A 20,293-nucleotide genomic window follows, 5' to 3' on the forward strand; every position below is an offset into this window, starting at 1 on the left:
GGAACAATACATCCATATCTCTCAGTGCGCGCTGCCATGGGCCTGCATGCCTGTTATTTGCAGTGCCATATGCTGTTGTGTTAGGGGTCTATGTTTTGTTTTGTTGGTCAGCAGGGGAAAAAAAGCGTGGAAATGGAATTAGTGGTATTAGAGTTGAATCTCAAGGGGTTACATTCCATTAAATAACTGAACGTATAAGGTTAGAGTCTGCGTTTTGTCGATTAATTCAAGAGGCTGCGCTGGTTAATTGAAGCCCAAGTGCCCCTCTGCCCTAGACTGGTTCCACCTATTGTGGTGTATAGGTGAGCTTGTTTGTAAATATACCTCAGCTGCACATTTAGATCATAAAACACACATTCTTGGCAGAAGTTCCTCTAAAGGAAGTGTGTGAAATGTTTTCAGAGCAAAATCCTTGCCCTGGATTTTAAACAGGGTGGAGCACGTGGATAATGTGGCCTTATTGTGTATGTATCAATCAGAATGAAGTTATAAGCCTAACGATTTTCTCTGTACTGAAATTGTATCTTCTTGTCAGACTGCTGGTGCTGTTCTGCATTCCTTTTGCTTTGTGCGCTGAAAGGAAAACAAACCACTGTGACCAAGAATGGCAATAGCACAGACCGGTGAGGCATGAAATGGGAGAAATTGGCTCAGGATGTCTGTAGAAACACTCCGTTCAAATATTTGAGGTGGCTGCTAGCAGGTGTTTTTTCAGCATCTAGTTTATATTCTATTTCTGTGGCAGGGTACATTTTCATCAATTATTTTGGATTGGTATGAGCCGTATCTGTAATGCTGAATCTCTCACAAGTTTGAATGTGTTTTGAGTTTCTTCTCCTGTATCCCAGATACAGCGGCTCTGGATGTGTCATCTAGCCTACCTGTAGCCTTGCTTCAAATTGAAGTTTATTTCTAATGCCAGGTTGCTCCAACTGGGGCTTCTGGAGGCTCAGTGACCATGAGTGATGCTGAGGACAGTTTAAAGAGGGTATTGTCTAAAAGCAGGAGGTCACTGAGCAGCTAAAGAGTACTCTCTAGCGGCTGGTTCTGGGTAGTGATAAGAGCAGACAGCAGCATGCACTGAATTAACAGATTGTAGCAATTAAGAAGGGAGAAGTAAAGGAAGGCAATTAAGCTGAACCTTTATCTTGATAATAGGAGAGATTGAATGTAATTTGGTAGAAGCCCTTGTTTGTTTATTTATTGCTCCCATTGCAATACAGTTGGATGACGTTATGCTACTCAGTGTCATCGTTCCATTGGCACGAACCAAGGGTCTGACCACTCCATGGCTTTCCTAAAAAGACAGGATACGCTTTGATCCATCATTACTGTGCAGCAGCTGCCACATATGCTTTCTTCTGGATATCTGCGGTGAATTATTTTGCTCTAAACCTCACACTCCATCTCGTGCTGATATTGCAACGACTTCACAAAGGGCAAGACTCAGAACTCTAGGTCAGTCTGCAGGTCAACTGGAGTCTAATGTTCCTGCATGTAAAACAATAAGGATAAAAGATTAAAAGCTGTGAGAAAATCATGAGAAATTCCTGCTCTATATCCTGGCTAACCCCAGAATTATTAAAAAAAAAATAAGTGTTTTGAAAAGAATATAAGCAAAGGCTTTGGAAGATGTAGAGGAAATAAATAACTTGAACAGTGAGATGGGGAAGGGCAGCCCATTTAATGCTTGTATTTGAGTTAGGATGCTGAAAGCTACAACGTGACACTTCATACATACTGCTGTTTTTGACAGCTTTAGGAACGTATCGCTTTTTATTCCCTGTTTCCCAGACTTTAAGCCAGCTGCATTGTTTACCTATCAGTGATGTCCTGCAATTCTGAACATCATTGGTATGGCAGTTGTGTATGTAAACTGTTCCAGAGTGTTTTGTTTGACTGTTAACTCAGTGAGGCCAGTCGGCATGACAGTGGAAATTTCAGATGCAGCAGCTGAACTGTAGCAGGACTGGATTGCCTCCAGTAAGGATATGGTTTTGGTTGTAGAGATTGATGCTGAATTCCATCGGTACTGCAGAGAGATTGTTCATCTAGGCTGAGAGCAAAGAAATGCACGTGGATGGATTGCCTCTTGCTCAGATTCTCAGGGATTTCAAATGCCTACTAAATAACAGAGAAATTAGGTGGATAGCCTGTTGTGTTACAAGATAAGAATCAGCTTGAGTTGTTTGTTCATGCATTATACATAGATGGGATGTATTTTAAGGATATATGTTACCTTACTCTTGCTTAATTGTTACGATGCTTAGCTTTACTGAAGTACTTGTACGACTAATTGAACTTCTTTGGTTTTAACAAACAGGCAGACAGCTGTTCAGCTGTTTTCCTGATGAATGTAAACTTGTCTTTCTGCAAAAATCCCCTATGACAAGGCAGACTGTATGTGATGCTTCTAGAAGGATTTCACTGCAGTACAGTAAATTATCTCTATTTCAAACATAATTGTGATTTTCGTGTCCGTTTGCCAGGAAATTCATGTTAAAGCTCAGTGGAGCTGATGAGTTGCGTACCAGGGCATCAGTGTCTGTCTCTTACATGAAACATCATTTACTCTACAACTAAGTAATAGTGTACAATAAGCCTAGAAACACTATGCTTTCTCCTTTCTAACATGTAAAATGCCTTTGGAAACTGAATTTCATGTTGTGTATGCGGAGAAGACATGAAGTGTGGGAAGCTGGGCAGGCAGGGGAATAAATATGGCATATTTGTTATCTGGATTTGATAAATATAGTTCAGGAATGATAGAGTAAAAAGTGGTGAGTCAGTTATGGCTGGTCATCCCTACTGACTGAAAATAACTTATTATTCCAACCCTTTTATCCCTTTCCTCCCTCCTCTCCACATATTTTGTATTTTATTAATAGCTCAAGAAGCTTTTGCTTTGCAATTCCTAAATAACCCTCCGGATCCTGGGAGAGAAGACCGAAGGGCAGCCGCCATCTGGCAGCCTTGCAGATGGAGCTTTGTGGTCAGTGCATTCCCTGTCATGATAGCTGGGTCCTTCGCTTCCCCTGCACACCTCTCGTTCATAGAATCATAGAATTACTCAGGTTGGAAAAGACCTCAAAGATCATCAAGTCCAACCACAGCCTAACCATAGTTCCCTAACTCTAAGATCTCTCTGCTAAATCATATCTCAGTGCCAGAGATATATCTAGATGATTCTAGAGCAATGTACAAGGCTGGTAGATCAGACTAGCACTGCACGACCTATTTCATTTAACAGAACTGTGTGGTCAAGAGGTAAAGACAGTTCCCTCCCCAGACATCTTCAGTTAATGATGTTTTCTTGCACAATTCTGACACGTGGCATCGGACTGCAAAACTGTGGTTTGAATGTATTGAACAAAACACTTAAGCTTGTGTAATGTATGCTGACATTTTGGAGGATGTCCTTAGACCTCTTAATCTCTGTACTATCAAGTGAAAGGTACTTTGGGACGGTTCCCAGCAGACCTCTGTTCCCATGCACAGCACCCAGAGCACTGCCTCTTCCTGCTGCTGACCAGAAAACCCAGCACGATCCCTTCCCTTGGCTTCCAGCTTCAGGGACAAGAGGTGCTGATGCCTGATCTCCATCTTCTCTGGGGGAAGGCCTCTGTATCTTCCTTTATCACAGCACCAATAGAAAAAGGGATGACTGGAGTAAGAATTGGTATGCAGGATCACTGTTCTCTGTTAATCAAGGTCATCATTATCCTTCTGTCTTTTTTTGTTTGCTTATTTGATTGCCAAAAGAGATTTCCAATAGTTCGTGAGTTGAAAGTGATTTAGGTGAGCCGTGGTTGACACTGCTGCTTTAGAGAGGGCTGCCTGAAGTTTTAAATCTCAGCAAGGATGATGCTTCCCAGGAGTAGCTGTAAATTGTTGAATCTGCTCCATTTCGATACACTGGAATCTATTTTTCTCAAAGAAAAATGACTGAAATCTCAGGAGCCCACACAGTAATATTTCAGAGTAAGCTGTTTTAGGTAGCTTTTGTTTTAATGTCCAAAAATGTATCTTTGTCTCCTAGCGTAAAACAGTCAGGTACTGAGCAACACAGGCAATCTGTTCTTCTCATTTCTAGCTCTGCTTTGATTATGTTTGTTTACAGATGCTGAGCTCCTCCTGCCTACTTTCCTAAGGAAATATATATAAATATATTCCGGATGAAGTTTTTTACACAGGTTGCCCAGAGAGATGCCAGATGCCCTATCCTTGGAGACACTAAGTCAGGCTGGATGGGGCTCGGATCACCTGATGGACCTGTAGGTATCCCTGTTCATTGCAGGAGAGCTGGACCAGATGGTCTTTAAGGATCCCTTCCAACTCAAACTATTCTGTGACAGTGAAGGGAGGTTAAAATTGCTACAGGTGATATTTATGGAAGTCTGAAGATGTGTGAAGCATTCAGAATTGTGTGATTATGGGATAGGTGTGCTGCTCTGCAGGAGAAAGGTGCAGTTACACTGTGGTGGAGGGACAAGGGTCCTTGTGTATTGGCCAGACTCTTCACAGAGCGGCTTAAGTTTATCGTCACTATTTTGTTGTGAAAGCACCTTAGCATACCTCTCCCTGTTCTGACTCCACCACTCATCAGCTCACTGCTCTGTGATATACCAGTTAAGAATAGCATCTTCTCTACTGAATTAATGCAAGTGAAGTGACCATATAATCTTTGTGCGATTTAAGGTAGTGTCAGCTGTAAGTAAAGTGGGACAAAGTCCAGCTGCTTAGATCCTCACTAGGAGTGGAAATGGATAATAGCCACCACTATTAATGTTGAGGAGACTCAGCTACCTGTTCACCTTCCAGACTGTTGAAAGCCTGAGTAGTGCATTACATGAATTTACCTCATTTTTGGCACAACGATGGTCATTTTAGTTTTTAAGAGCTGCTGCTCTGAATCATCATTTTGGCCCTCAAGTTACTGCTTATATACATCTCACAGTGAGCTTGCTCAGCATTGCTCCGTCCCAGGTATGAGCAAGAAAATGTCTTTGTCACTGATGTGAATCATTGCTGAGGAATGAGCAGTGCTGGAGCTGCGGAGCAATCCGTACATTGCAGGGATAAGGGTGTGCAACCAGCCCTCTTATTTGGGACTATGTTCTTGGGCTGAGCACCAGTTCTGGCAATTTTCACCAACTGCAGTTTCAAATGTATTTGAAAGAAGCTTAAATTAGTTTAATCCTGGCTTTTTATTCAAGCTACCTTTTTCCCCTAGAAATGAAGTATTGTGCTGGCATTGGGTTTTTTAAGACACATCATTAAATGAATTCTAAATTTACCTGTGATATCTTTACTTTGAACCTAATAAGAGGCTCTTGGTTATAATGTTTTATAATATTGGATTGTGAGATAAAAAGCTGATCTGTGCACACACAAATGAGTGCAGGGATGTAATAGCAAGTAGGGAAATCCCAAAATGCAGACAGAGAAACAGAGCCCTGTCCCAGCTCTTCCTAGGGTTGTCATGGGGCAGCCATCAGCCATGAGCTGGGGTGAACATCCATCACAGCGTGTCAATGGGGGAGGCTCCTGCCCATCACCTTACAGACCAAGGGGGTTTAATCCTTGCAAGACTTTAGGGATCATTGTGGGATGCAGAGGGGATCGTTTGGGGATTATACAGGATTTGTAGGATGTTCAGGATCCAGCTATTGAAACTGCTGTAGATATGAGTTAGATGCTGGAAAGATCAGATGGTGACAAGATGGCTACTAGAAGGACCAAAAGGTCCAGCACGGCTGAGTCCATCCCAGCAGCATAGGATCTGGGGTCAGCTGAGACCAGGCTGTATGTATGCCTGTCTCTGCATAAAAAAGGTGGAAAAGAGGGCAACCTCACATCTATTGGACCACTACACCCGACACTGTAACACAGAAGAAAAATTCTGATGGAAAAGCTGGTGTGGTGAGAGAATATGTCCTAAATTTTCCATTTCTTTTTTAAGGAAGGAATCATTCTCTGATGTTGGTTTTTCTCTTGGCTGTGATCCTGCTAAATTCTTCCTATGCCACCTATAGCTGCGGTGCCCAAAGCAACCAAGTATGCATTGTGGTTGCGTAAGCTAACGTTGTGTATCAACATATCCTGAAATATCAATCACTTTGACTGGAGGACAGAGCATTTAAATAGAAAAATAACAGTGCTTTTGTGCCATAGAGATTGCAACATGTATTAATCATTCACCTTGTATTTATAGCTGCTTAACAATAATTACAGATGAATTGTATAATCGTTCTTGAGCACAGTAGTAAGCTTTCTTTTTCTGAAGCACTTCCGTAAAGTGTAGGACAAAATACTGTTCTTAGGTCTAACTCTGCAGAATGAAAACAATGAGAATGTAAGGACAGCATAGGTTTTTTTTTTTCCTCCCCTCTTGTGATAGTTGGAGTTGAACTTTAGATAAATCATTTTGAACATGGCCATTGAAAGTCTCTGGTCTGTTCCTGTCATTTTTGGAGCTGTGAAGAAGGAGAGCAAAAGGACAGGGAGAACAGAGCTGAGAAGAAGGTTGTGGTTGTTTTTGCAAGAATTATCATCATCTATGAGGAAAAAAAAAAGTCTCCATATACTGCAATTACAGACAGCATTTAGTCTCCAATTCTATTTTGCCCTGAGACAGCCAGCAAAATAGAAACAGCAACACAGGATAAATCACTGCTGGCAGAACTTAACAGTTATGCAATGTCCAGCGCACCAAGCACCTATTTTTAGATCAGTTTTATACTAGCAGAATTTAGATTATGAAATCTGAAAAGAATGTCTAGTCAAAGGCTGAGGGCAAGGAAGATATTTAGAAGAGCATCCATGTAAAAATGGTTAGCATAAAGATACGGTCGTAAAACCAACTTTGGCAATAGTGCTGTCCATTTGAGAGCGTTGGCTTGATCAGGCATGGTAATGAAGATCTGTTTTTTCATCAGTGTTACTTTGAATTTCTAATCTGCAGTTGCTTTTTAAATGGCTAACTCTGGCCAGATAGTGGTATGTGGTTTACATAAAGTTCAGCTTCTCCACTGTTTGTACTGCGCTTTGTGTTTACCAGCTCTGGAACAAAGCAAGATGCAGCTCACCCCATTAGATTACCAGCTGGTCCAATGTAAAGAACTGTGTTAGATGGAGTGCTCTGCAAAGCTGGCCAAGCTACAGAGAGGCTCCTCAGCCTTTGTCAGGCACCCTAGACTTTAATGAGCCTAGTGGTATTTACCTGGTGTGTGCTTCATGTATGTCCTCATTGATCTTTGGTAAATTAGGGCTGTGTGTGCTGTTTGCTCCAGATCACTGTTCAGACAAAATATTTTGCTCTGCTCACAGGAGTACATAGTAGGTAATGTTTGATGAGTTCAGGATAAGTTTGCAACACACATATGACTGTTTTGGAAATGTGCATCAGTGGATTAGTTGTGCAGACTCTGTTCTTCCTCCAATATCAGTTTTGCATCTTCTCTCCTTCTGGTTTGACTTTATCCTCTTACTCCCTGTGTTGTAATTCTACATTAGTTTGTGGAAGGGAGTGTCATTTTGTTTCCAAATGTTTTTGCTTAGGTTCAGAAGAGGTAATGAATGGGAAATCTCTGACCTCTCAGCCTTTGGATTCCAGAATATAAAATAATCTCTATGTTGCTAACACTTCTTAGGGATTCCTTCCACAATCTCGGCAGTTTTTGGTGTGCCTTGAATTGAATTAGTGTTCTAGTTGTCATATGGTCTGTATTGATCTTTTTCCCCACATCTTTCTTCCAGGTAACAATCTTGATGCTATCCATGACATAACTGTGGCGTACCCCCAAAACATTCCTCAGACGGAGAAGCACCTTTTGAGTGGAAACTTCCCAAAGGAGATTCACTTTCACGTCCAGAGATACCCCATAGAGACAGTGCCCGCTGCTAAGGAGGAGTTGCAGCTTTGGTGCCAGAAGCGTTGGGAAGAGAAAGAGGAGAGACTTCGATGCTTCTATGAAGGTGGAAAGTGCTTTGATGAGACGAGGCAAAGCATCATTCCCCCGTGTAAATCTGAGCTCAGGGTCCTCGCAGTCAAATGCATCTCACTCCTGTATTGGACAGTGTTCCCAATGGGTACGTTTGCACTGCTGTACCTGTACAGCTTTGCACGATGGTATTTTGTAGCCATGATAGTCATTTTTGTGGTGCAGCAAAAGATATTCGGTGGGCTGGAACTAATTGAACTCGCTTGTCATCAATATTTTAAAAGGCGACAAAAACATAACGATGCAGAAATTAAAACAAAGTAGTTCTTGCGTAAAGAAGGGCATCGTAACGTGTGGCCTTGGGACATACTGCACATTTTATGAACAGAAAAGAAGTTTTGCATGAGAATTGTCTTTTACTATTGTCATTGTTTGCTAGACATTTGCACTTAATTCTGTGAGAAGAAAGAAAACAGTTATCACTGCGCGTGAAAATGGTAGTTTTTATCTCTGAATGTAATTTCAACATTGCTCTTGCAAGCAGCCTAGTGACTGCATTCTGCTGTAATTAAGAAACACGTTGCTGGATTATTGAACAATCAAAGGGGTGTTAATAAATACGACGTGCACTGAAAGTTCATGTACAAATCCCAACTGTCCAGATAAGAAAGACAGATGTGTTACTTCTGTATAATCATATTGTCATAAAGCACCGGATTTGAAGAGCCGCTATGATTAACAGTGGTTTGATGGTAGGTGGAAGCTGGAGGAGGACATTCCGTTTCTTTTTTTTGCTATTTCAGGTAGTCACACACACTTCAAAATACTTTGTCTTGAGCTTCTTCAAACACTACTCAACCTACCCTGCTATTCACCCTGTTCTACCGCAGTCAGTCAGAACTTAAAGGATTTTTAGGCCTGCTGGTGTTTTGTTGTGGTACAAGAAACAGTGCTGGCTTTGCCTCCAGTTAAGTCTAAACTGATTATTTAATAGATCTATGCAGCTAAGATGTGAGTTCTCACTGTTCATACTGGTTTGGTGTCTCTCTCAGCTGTGGGAGACGTGTTCCTACTGTAGTACATAGAGCTGCAGGGTAGGGGTGCTGGGTTTTGTTGCTTTATTGTTCGGTTTGTTTTTCTAGTAGAGGCAATAATATGTGTCTGGCTCTCGAGTGGCTGGTAAATGGTTTTACAAAGAGGTCTCATTATAGACATTATTTGCTGGTTTTTTTTGTTTTTTTTTTTTAGAAGGCAACGTAACTATTTTTGGAAGGATTTTTGGTTTGCTCTCACATTGCTTCTTCAGACATTTCAGTTGTCCAAATGCACAAAGGTTGCCTCCTCTGTGCAAGCCAGCCAGACCTTCTGGAATGTATCCGATGCAATGGTTGTCTTTGTATGAGTATTCAGAAGAGATGGGTTTCAGGCTATTGCAGCACAGGGAAATTGAGTTTCAGCCTCTTTTTCTTTTTGCAGAATTATCTCGCATTGCCTGACTGCATCAATCTTATTCCGTACTTCTTTACAATTCTGTATTGTCCTGGGAGGCTCCCACTGTAACACATTTCCTTCTCTTTATGATAGTGAGGGTTTCTGAATATCACAACATCTGAATTAAACTCTGACAATGCACTTTGCAATTGTAATGAATGTAATATCCATGGTAGAAGGTACAAGCATTGCCAGCACCTAGGAGACACTTCAGGTTAGGCTTGTTCAGCCTCAGAAATGTTCGATCACTTGGTCAAATGCATTGCTACAAAACTTTCTGGACTTACTGAACATTTGTTGTTAATTGCACAGAGGCTTAATTGAGCTAAACCAAAACAGCCTGACTGTAAGCTGAGCTGTTCTGCTGTGACACGGGAGCTGCCTATCTGAAGCACTGGGTCGGCACTGTAGCTACATTAGTTTCTTCTCCAACTCCACACATGTTGTCTCATGTGTTGGTATCAAAGGCCATTCTCTGAATGAATCACCAGCCTCTATCCGACTGTCCCTCACAAGGTGACAAGTATTTTTTAACCCGTGCTTATAATAACTGTTTTATTATGCGGAAAGTACTTGAAGCCATCGGTTTTATTCTAATTTTTTTAATCCTTTTTTTCTTAAATAAAAGCAGATTTATATTTAGGGTTATGTTTCTAAATGATTTTTCATATTTATATTGGAGTCCCTAAAAACTGTTGTTTTGTTGCAGTTCTTCTGTGGCACGGCGACGTTCCTTCATGTAATTTTGTGATATCAAAGGCGTTTACACAAAGCCTAGATCTGCATAGCTGATGTTTTTCCCTTAATGCTCTGCTTTGGTGCATATGTCCACATAACAGTCACCACAAGGGAAAAAATAAAATCAGCATTCATAGATAAGCAGAGGAGACTCAAAGGCTTTGAGGCTGTGGCTGTGGCTGTGCTTTTGCACCAGGAGTAGCCATGGTTGGGCCACACCAACAGCCTTAGAAGTGGCTGCATAAAGTAAGGGAGCCCATGGTCAGCAAGGAATCTTCCTCACAGGGAAGGATGTTGACTTTGAGCCAGGCAGGAGTTTTGAAGTAGAAATGCAAGACAAAAAGCACAGCTTTTGTGTTTAAGAAGTCGTTAAAGTGATGAGGAAGATCCTTCTGTGTGTGCTCTATTCCTATTTGGTCAAAATGAGCTTTTACTCAAAAGGTTTTAATGCGCGTATTTCGAGGAGAATACTTTGTTCTTATTCACTGTTTCCATATTCAGACTCCACTTAGTAAGACATGCTGGGTAAATCACTTGAAGTGTTTTCAATGCTGTCAGATTAAAGGTGCTAGTACACCAGGAATCAAACACACCTACCTTTTGTGGGCCTCATATTGGCACCAAGGCTTATCTTACTGATTAGCCCAGTTTCTCATGGCTTATGTCCTCTCACAGTCCCAGTAGACAGAGCGTGTTGTTCAGCCACAACTGCTCCTGCTATTGGGCCTCCATCTCTGCTGTCTTGCTGATGTTGTTTGAGAAACATGACTTGCTTTTCTTGATGTTTCCTCATCTGCGCTGTGGGTTTCTTTCTCTTTGCTCCAAGCTGAGAGTAGAAGTCCTCCAATCTATGTTCGTCCTGAAACTCATCTGGCTAACAGAACATCAAGCCAAGACGTTTCTCTTGTGTTTAAAGCTGCAGGGCTCCAAGCTGGTCTGTGAGGTGTTGTCTTGATCATATGAAATGTAGTTTCTAGCTCTGTGCATTGCATACATCTCTGTTGTTTAAAAAGATGAGTGTTTTTATAACTTGATTTTATATGTACATTGTTTGAAAGAAAATGCCAGGATACTACAAACCTACAGAAAGCCTTAGTTTTCAAAGTTCATTGATTATATTAGGGTATTTTAACCATGTATCAATTACTCTACAGCAACAATAAAGTCTTGAAGCATTGCATGTGTTCAGTTTCACTGTTTTCATTTTACTGTGTGACATACTCTGTGTGCATCCTTAAGGAACCCTGTCTTCACTCTCACTGCTTTCTTAACTTGGTACAGGTGGTGTCCCTGCAGCTACTGCTTGGTGGTTTATGGCTGTTATGGTTGTTGAGGTGGCACTTCCCTTCTGTTTCTAGGAAGTTGAAAAGACTGTACACTCCCTGCCAGCCTGTTCCCATAAAGTGATGCAGAAGCCTTTGGGCAGGCCGGAACTATGGCTCAGTATTAGACTTGCTTGGGTTCTTAGCCAGTATTGCTCAAGAATTGGCTTGTAGAAGCATGTTAGGTATTGATATGCAGGTAATTGCTCACCTGTTACCACCAGTGTAATTACTGTCACGAAGAGTGGTCTGTGGCAAGGTTCACCTACTTACAGGACTTGTTTTTATATGACTTTGCAGGCTGTGTGATTTGTCTCTTCGTTGTCTGGAAACTAATTTGGTGTAGTAAGAACTGTGTTTCTTAGGAGCTGCTGTGGCCCTTTTACCAAACAGAGTAACAAGGGTAAGTCCTTTGATGGGACTGCCTCAGTGTGGTCAGAAGGAGCTTAATAAACAGAGACTCTGGCAGTTGTTTTTACAGCTGGAGATGATATTGGGGATTGCTGTGTATGCTCTGAGCAATCTAATCAGTCCCCAGAAGTGGAAGTGTGCCCTACGCTGTACTCAGTGGCTTGTCTCTCAAAAGGCTGTTGTCACTTCCTTTTTGTTTCCTCGGGGCTCAAATATGCATTGAACAAAATACTGCCTGTCTTACCTGGCACTAAAGAAAATGATTGTAAAGAAGACTAAAGCTTTCACCTTCTGTCTGCCCTCAGCGCTCCGTGTGGTTCAGTACAACTGGCAGAAGGTTCACTTTTACTTCCTGAGGACTGTGAATCAGATGGCAAGTTACCTTGACCAGAAATTATTGGCACAGTCGGTGCTTGTAATGTGCTGGAGTGACTCTCTGGTCCTAGAGTGCAGTTGGAAGGGAACGGTCGTGCTGAGGCACGGCAGAGGCAGAGAGGGCTCGTGTCTGTCCTTGCTGGACCTCTCAGGACTCTCATCTCAAGGTGTCTCGATCTACACTCCAACCACACGACTGTACAGCAGCTTAAAAGCCCACTGGGGCACTCAACAAGCTTTTCCTGCTGTGATGGAGACGGGAGCCCAGCCAGAAGCATATCATCTGTTGCCTTCATTTCCACACTGAGGTTATCTGCAGAGCGGCTGTTTCAGGGCTCCAGCAGAGCTGCTTGGGCCCTGACACTGGGTGAGGGCAAACCTGACCTTGCAGTCGCTCGATGGTGGTATATCCACGGAGTGTGTGCCTTCTCCAGCCTCCTCAGGATGGATGCTGACCTCCCAGGAAGGTTTTGCTTTTATATCTTTCCATGTGGAAAGAGGAGGATCTTTGCCAGGGTCCCCAAAAAGCAAACATAAGGAAGTGTGTGGGTATGATCACAGCAAGGGCTTAGGTCTGCCTCTACGTGAGGTATGAAGGTTAAAGGCAGTCTCTCAGCTTTCTACCTCAGCTAATGATGGAAAATGCAATGTAAGTGAAGAGTGCCTAATTAGGGATTAATGAGAAAGGAGCCTGTGGTTTTATTATCTCTTGGCTATGAGCTCTGTGGATGAGCAGGAGAGCTTGCATTAGCTGCTTCCTGCTGAGTCCTCATAGAAGGAAAATCCTTAGCAGGCCCAGAGGTGGAGGAGGGAGCAGTGCTCAGCATCCCCCACTGCAGGCTCTGGCAGACCACAGACCTGTGATCCTGTGGATTTGTCAGCATGGGGACACTACATTACTTTGTAGAACCTATGTGAGGGTCAAAGGGGTTCCAATGACAGCGGCATGCCCTTGTGCTTTGGCACACACATTCCTTTTTCTTAGCCTGGTTGCAGGCCGTGGCATGTCAGGAGAGGGCTGGTCCAGGAACAAAAGCAGAGTTCTTTGTTTTATTGTGGGACTGTGCCTCCTTTCCTTTCAGAGATGAAGCTGCCAGCAAGGAGCACAGGTGACTGGAAGAGGTTGGATCACTGACTGTTAGGTAAAGACAAGGAGAACGCTGGGGAGGTAAAATAATCTTTAATTAGCTTCGTTGTTCTAAGCTGTTGCATAAAAGCTATTAAAGTTACAACAGGACATAATGTATGCTTGCACAGTAAGAACAACAAATATAGGCAGAACAGTCCTTGTCATAAATATCCCTCAATCTGCCGCAGCAGACCTCCCTGCCATCATTATGCAGCTCATGGCCAGCTTGGTTGAGGAGTGCCAAACAAACAGCCAGCACTGAGTGCATTTAATGGCCGCAGCTCCTCCTCTTTCTAAACAATATGTGCAAACATGTTCCGTCCCCTGGGGCTTTCATTGTTTTATGATTAGCAGGTCCCTGGATGTTCCTTGAGGAGAGACATCAAGACAAGCCCACTGACATGAAGCAGGCCTTCTCTGGTCCACGGGGCTCTTGCTCCACGTGCCACAAGGAGACAGAGGCCAAGGGCTAAATTGCTGTGTAAAAACATCATTTATGTAAGTGTTTCTCATGTCTGTTAATTGCGTGCTTCCTTTGCTAACACCACTCTAACACCAAAACTTCCCAGCCTTCTTGCTTCTTAGCCTCTAACTGCAGATCAACTCCATTTCAGACTTTAAAATATGTCTAACTAAAACTTTGCCCAATACAAGTGGGTGCAACAAGTCAGAGACACTGGAGACATTCATCATTAAGGCTGGAAATGACCGCTAAGGTCGTCTAGTCCAACCATCTACATAGCACCAATGTTGCCCACTGAACCGTGTCCCTTAGTACTACATACACACATTACTTGAACATCTCCAGGGACAGTAACTCCACCACCTCCCTGGGCAGCCCATTCCAGTGCCCGGCCACTCTTTCAGGGCAGTTTTCCCTAACAGCCAACCTAAACCTCCCCTGGCACAACTTAAAGCCATTCCCTCTCATCCTATCACTGTTACATGGGAGAAGAAACCGACCCCCACCTCACCACAGCCTCCTGTCAGGCAGTTGTAGAGGGCAATAAGGTCTCCCCTGAGCCTCTTCTTTTATAGACAAAGTACTCCAGAGAAGATGCTGCCTATTAGAGGCTTTTATATAATTGAAGTGGTCTATATTTATCAGAAGTGCATGGAGTGCCCACCTCAAGGGTTGGATGCCCAGCAATTTGGAAAACATTAGCTTTCGTAATGAATCATCAGGGAGAAGAACCTACAAGTATGACTGAGCTCTAAGAGGACATGTCTTGGAGCTCAGGGAGCCAAAGGCACTGGCTGTAATCGGGATGCTACATTCAGAAACTCATTGCCTGCGAGAGAGCAGGACCTCTGCTGGATCCTCATTTCTTACTTCTGCTGTGGTGTTTGATGTTGAGCCAGTGTTGAGCAAAAGAAGAAGACTCCTGACCCACACAGGGGTCTGCTGAAGATGTTTTGAGGACCACTATTGCTGCTTCATCTTGAAAGTGGAAGTCAACACAGATTCAGCTTTGCTTGGAGATCCTGCCGCATGTGGCTGGAGACAGCAAGGTGGTCAGACAGCCTGAGGGGTGTTTCTTCTGTTGTGTATGAACAGAAGTGGTTAAGGAGAGATATCCTAGGCAAGTAGAACAGCTGGAGGAGAATAATGGATAGTCTCTTGATTGTTTTTTACCACTATAAGTGGTAATGTTTCCTCACCTTCACCTCCTTGCAGTGCCTTTGGTCCCCAGCATCACCTAGTTTAGAATCCTGCTCCATACAGCGTGTGTGTTTGCTAAAGGTGGCACAAAAGGAGAACGTGCAGTTCACACATACAGTGAATCCACTTGAAATGCAACACAATGATAGTGAGGTTAAACTGTGCCAAGCCAGTGAATTAGTGACCCATCACAACCATGGTCAATGTGCCTCTCGGTAGCATCCACAGAGCAGTCATTCTTATTCAAGTAAAATAATCCCCAGGGCTCACTCTGACCCATCTGGAGCCTCCGCATTTTGTTATGGTTTGGAAAAGCTTCATCAGAAAGTGTTCTCTCGCTGCTATTGTTACATGCTTCCAAAGAACAGCTCTCTCCTGTGAATGTCAGGGTTGAGGTTACCTAAATGAGCTGTAGAGCTTCCCGACTGCTGCAGGCAGCATTAATTTAGCCCTGAAAGAGGGATACTGCTGAGCTGTGTGCTATGAGAAGAAGCAGAGTCTTGGGGACAGTGGAAGCAATGAGCAGAGTGAAGACAGGAGGTGCAGCAGCTCAGGGTCTTCCCCAGGATGGAGGGACAGGCTGCCATCTGTTTATGCTATGCACTGATGTCTATATGCACTCCTTGTATGAGCTACACCTGGATGCTTGCCTGTGGGGTTCCTGTGGTCGCTGCTCAGCCCACCCCAGTGACCTGGACACCCATTGGTGGCACTAGACTAGTCTACCTGAACGACTGCTCCAAGCACCTGGGGGCAGCTCCTTGCCACTCCTGGCTGTGACTTGTCCACCCTACCACCAGCATAGATGCACTGGTCAGCCCTGGGAAATGAAGCTCTGTTGCACAGCAACCAAGGAAAGGCACTGATCCAAAATTAACTATGGAGCTGCTCTGCGCACTGCATATTTCTTAAGCAAGGTAATTTATTTGGAAGAGAGCAAGTTCTGGCAGCGTTCCTCATGCACATTTTCTGCTCTCCTCCATCCTCCATGCAGATCGCTGTGCTGTTCCAAGCTCCTCTCTCCTGCCCTGGCTGTGAGTCTCTATCCTGCAGGAGCTGCTGCAATTGCTGTTCATTTTTAAGCCCTGTGCCACAAATACCTGACCTTGATCATCCACCTGTGGCCCCAGTAGCTTCACACATCCTCATTTAGCCAGTAATGGTAACCAAATGGAGATGGCTGCCCAGCGTGTCCACAGCTGCTCCTCTAAGCGAGGACTGCAAGGGGCTGGGCTCACATAAACCCTGCCAGATTTTCTGCTGGCAACAAAGAGGGCCCTTTAGAATGAGTTAATGGGATGGTAAACTAGATTATGGGCTTTGTGATGTTATTTCCCTGGTTTGGGACACAATTTAAATAACCTTTTTATTTTAAAATCCTTCAGCCCACCCCAGCAGACTCTCATCTATCAGTTGGCTGTGTGCAAGGAGATGCATATGATAAATTGGACTGAGAGGAAGCCTGACACCCCACCCCCCTACCCCTGCCCAAAGCAGGGATATTGCTAAGGAAGATATGGGCCCACAGGCCATCATGCAAGGAAGGATATTAGTGAAGCCTCAGTCAAGAGAGAAAACCAGACCACTGCACTCAGGCTTGGCTATAAGAACCCAGCCATTCAGAAGTGTTGAACTTAGTGTTCTGGGCTTGAGTTTTGGTGGCACCTGCTCCCAGGTGGCTTATTGAGCTCCCAGATTCACTGTAGAGTCTCCAAATGCAAAGGCACTTTGGCAAGCCTTCCCTTACTCCTCAGGCTGAAAGGTGAAGTTAAACCTGGAGGGCTCCTGAGCTCTCCACAGCATTTCTGAAGCGCAAAGCCAAGCACAAGCAAAGAGGAATTTGCCATGGTACATGTAAAGATATGGGAAGTGATGGGAGCCTGCTCATGGGAAGGAATGGTGCTGTGCTGTGGTGACTGGGAGAAAATATGCTGCAGCCAGTACTCATTTTGGAGCCAGGAATGTGCTTTTGGTACTACAGCCACGTCTGCTGCAAAAACCTTGCCAGAAATGCCCAGGATGCTAAATGTGCCCAACTGAGTGATCCTTCACCCTGAGACAGGCACCAGCTGATACAGAAATGCACATTTTCCCCCCAGCTTTCTGAAGAGGCTTACAGCAGGTTCTCTAATTGCACAAGTGCTTAGCACGTCTTGACTCGATTTCTCCAGGCGCTGCTAATGAAAGTGAATCTATTGGGATGATAAACATCTTCCTCTTCTCACCCACAGCTGCTGCAACCACTCCTCATGCTCCAGAGGTGGAAAAGGACTGATCTGTAAGTCTCTCATTGTCCTCCTGTCCATGTTTGGTGGGGAGACTGGATAAAATACACTGGATGCTGTAGGAAGATCAGAATTTAAATAAATTCCCTTTCCTTCTCAGCAATCAAAACATTTCTCCCCTAAGAACCCCTTGATTAATTGATGTCGCAACTGACAAATAGAGAATGGGAATTCAAAATCCAATTGAAAGGGAGGAAAACAGCATTATGCGCCATCTGATGCAGTCAGCGATGTCACAGAATGAAATGACTGCAGAAAAATAGGGGCCTCGTGCTGGAGGAGCCGTCATTAAGATGTGGCGAGGGTATTATTAAGTAAAAGAACATTGATTTTGTTTGAAGGATTTGGCCGTCCATATTAAATATCATCTTGGTAATGTGATCTCAGTAGTTACTTGAAATGTCAGACTCACTTGGCTACATCTGTTTGCTGCCAGAAAATGGAAATGAATATTTCCTTCTTTATCAGCCATTGGTCTGCATTAGCAACTTGATAGGCTTGGCCCATACGGGGATGAATTAACATATGAGCTCACTACAGGGAATATAGGTATGCCAGGAACACTGGTGTATATAAAACATATAATTTAATTTACACAGGTAATAGCAGCCACCATAGTGGGATATTTCAAAGCCAGGAACCTCTGTAAGCTCTGGGCTTTCATGTGATGTGCACTATGGTCCAGAATGACCGTGTTTTGTCATTCCTCCTGCAGGCTCAACACGTGTAGCGAGCGGGAAGAAGGAAAAAGATTTGCCAGAATTCAGCCAGCATTTGGATAGCAGTTTTCAAATGAAATGTAAAGGTTGTTTTTGAACCCAAATGCAGGGTGCTGCTCCAAGCATCAGCAGACTGGCGAGCAATCTGCATTTTTCCACTTAATATTACTTCTAGGGATTTGTTTACCACATAGGCAGGCACAGTGACCTTAGGGGGGAAAAAAGTAAGGAGAAAGATTTACAAATGTTATGCTGGGTACGTTGTCAAAATACAGAGCAGCAGAGCAACAGCTGGAATTGATAGATTTCCCCAACCTAAACATTTTCTGACCGCTGATTTATTTTCATTTTTGCACATGAGCAGTAGTCTGTGTGGCAAAAGCCAAAGGTGGAGGAGGATACTGATAAGCGGTTGTTGGCCACAATGGCTGTTTTCCTTGGGGCTCTGGTGACCACTGGTGATGGATCAATGGTATCCCCATCTGTGTGCTGCAGTATGGGGTTGGTTTGGGGTTTTGCTGCCCTCACATCCACTCTCCCTCGCAATCTTCCCCAGATGCTGCCCTTCCTTCCAAACAGCAAGAGGAGAAAGGACACTGCCAGCCTACACACTCCCCTTTGAGGCCACATTTTGCTGTCCTGGCATGTGCGCATTGGCTCCACTGCGGCCCTCCATTGAGCTGTGCACTGAATGACGATAAAGTGACATCGTCATGGCAACACGTGTTGACTTCCCTGTTGCATAGCAACCTGATGCAGGCTGATGTAAGAGTTGTGCTTGTTTCCTCTGCTGGCTGCACTCCTTTGATGCGCCTACGAGATTCGGGCTTGTTTTGGTCTATTTTCTTTCATTTTCTGGACATGTTGTGACATCAGCGTGATGCTGTGTGTGTGCACACAGGAAAAGAGATAAAGCTTATCTCCTTCAAACGCCCTCCTCAGGGCATTAAGATACACAGCTCGTTTTTAGAGGCTCGATAGTGTTCAATCTTGTCATTGTTTTGTGTAATACAGACTAGAGGAAACCAGAAGGCACCTTTAAGTGATTTTGTCTCAGCCTTCCCTCTTGATTTTGCATAGTCTTTTCCAAATGCCCTATATCCTTGATATTGGATATCCTTGATATATATTCAATATCAGGTCTGCCTTTCATGGCATCACAGCTCAGTGCCGTAGGGAAGCTGCAGGTCTGATCTTTGTGCAGAGTTGGCTGGGTTTGCTGTTTTGTGGGGCATCTGCAGTAGAGGAAGAGTATTGAATCCTTGTTTACAGTCATCACATTGAATTTTTGCACCAGGAAATGATAAAAATCTGCAATGTCCTTCTTGCTGAAGACTGTGTTTCTTTATATTGAAGCAGAAGAAAAGTTTGTCCACGTAGATCAGTGGAAGATGGAGAAATCTGAAAGGAGATATTGATCATTTATCATGCCAAAGACAGGCTGAATCTCCGTATAATCAGTTCTCAAATGTGTGGGGTGTTATTTAGCCATAGCAGCCTCCAAACAGCTCTTCCACATGACTGATGGCAACAGAAAATCATCTGTCACTGTTTGGCTTTGGGCTCCTCCAGCACAACCATACGTTTGCTCAAAGAAGAAAAATACTTTGACAAAATCTGTGGGAGGCTGTGAGTGCTCAGAACCAAAAGTTATTGTTGGCTCTTGACATGCGCTTGGGAGAGGCTGTGGCAGCCTTTAAAAGACCTCTTCAGTGTCACCTAGATGACTAACTGGCTAGCACAGCTCTCTCTCCCCATGCCCTTCACCTCTCTGTAATGAACAGAGAATCTCTCTCATTTCTTCTTCCAAATTTCTTCTACCTCTGTAGGGGCATTAACAAATTGCATTTATGATTTCTTTCCTGTCCCATCCCAACCCATCTGGCCATCTTATTTCCTCTTGGAGGAACTGCATCTGCAGCGATGCCTCTGCTCAGCTTGCAGAACTGATACAGTCCCATGGTGGTATGGACCAAGCAGCGCCATTTGGACTGCTCAGCATTTCCTCCTGATGCAATGTCTTGGACTGAAAACTGAGTCAAAGGTAACAGCTGTTACAATTATGCAGCTGCTCCAATGTGCATGGGACCTTTGGTGGCACATCTGGAGCAACCAAGAGCCACCACTCCAGCCAAGCTCTTGTCAGCCAAACCCAGACTACAGGGGCAAGGACAGGCAGCAGACTTTGTAATGAAACTCGGGGAATTCTGATGAATA

At 43.8% G+C, this 20,293-nt stretch overlaps 1 protein-coding gene and 1 long non-coding RNA gene across 14 annotated transcripts in view; both read left to right on the forward strand.

Annotated features, from left to right (window-relative positions):
- The window catches only part of LCLAT1 (lysocardiolipin acyltransferase 1), a 136,202-nt gene extending 124,850 nt beyond the window's left edge, over positions 1–11,352 (forward strand). For all 13 annotated transcript variants that reach the window (XM_085542708.1, XM_085542702.1, XM_085542703.1 and 10 more), the window contains one exon: positions 7,759–11,352. In XM_085542708.1, coding sequence (XP_085398834.1) covers positions 7,759–8,267 — 509 coding nt within the window. In that variant the 3' untranslated portion in view covers positions 8,268–11,352. The remainder of the gene's footprint in view (positions 1–7,758) is intronic.
- Positions 11,353–13,657: 2,305 nt separating this feature from the next.
- Positions 13,658–17,457, forward strand: LOC146761284 (uncharacterized). Its single transcript, XR_014944470.1, has 2 exons — positions 13,658–13,907; positions 17,304–17,457. It is a non-coding gene; the product is annotated as an uncharacterized LOC146761284 (long non-coding RNA).
- The last annotated feature ends 2,836 nt before the right edge of the window (positions 17,458–20,293 follow it).

This window comes from Coturnix japonica, chromosome 3 (assembly GCF_054131305.1).
Source record: "Coturnix japonica strain WE chromosome 3, WE-NBRP24, whole genome shotgun sequence".
Taxonomy (NCBI): Eukaryota; Metazoa; Chordata; class Aves; order Galliformes; family Phasianidae; genus Coturnix; species Coturnix japonica.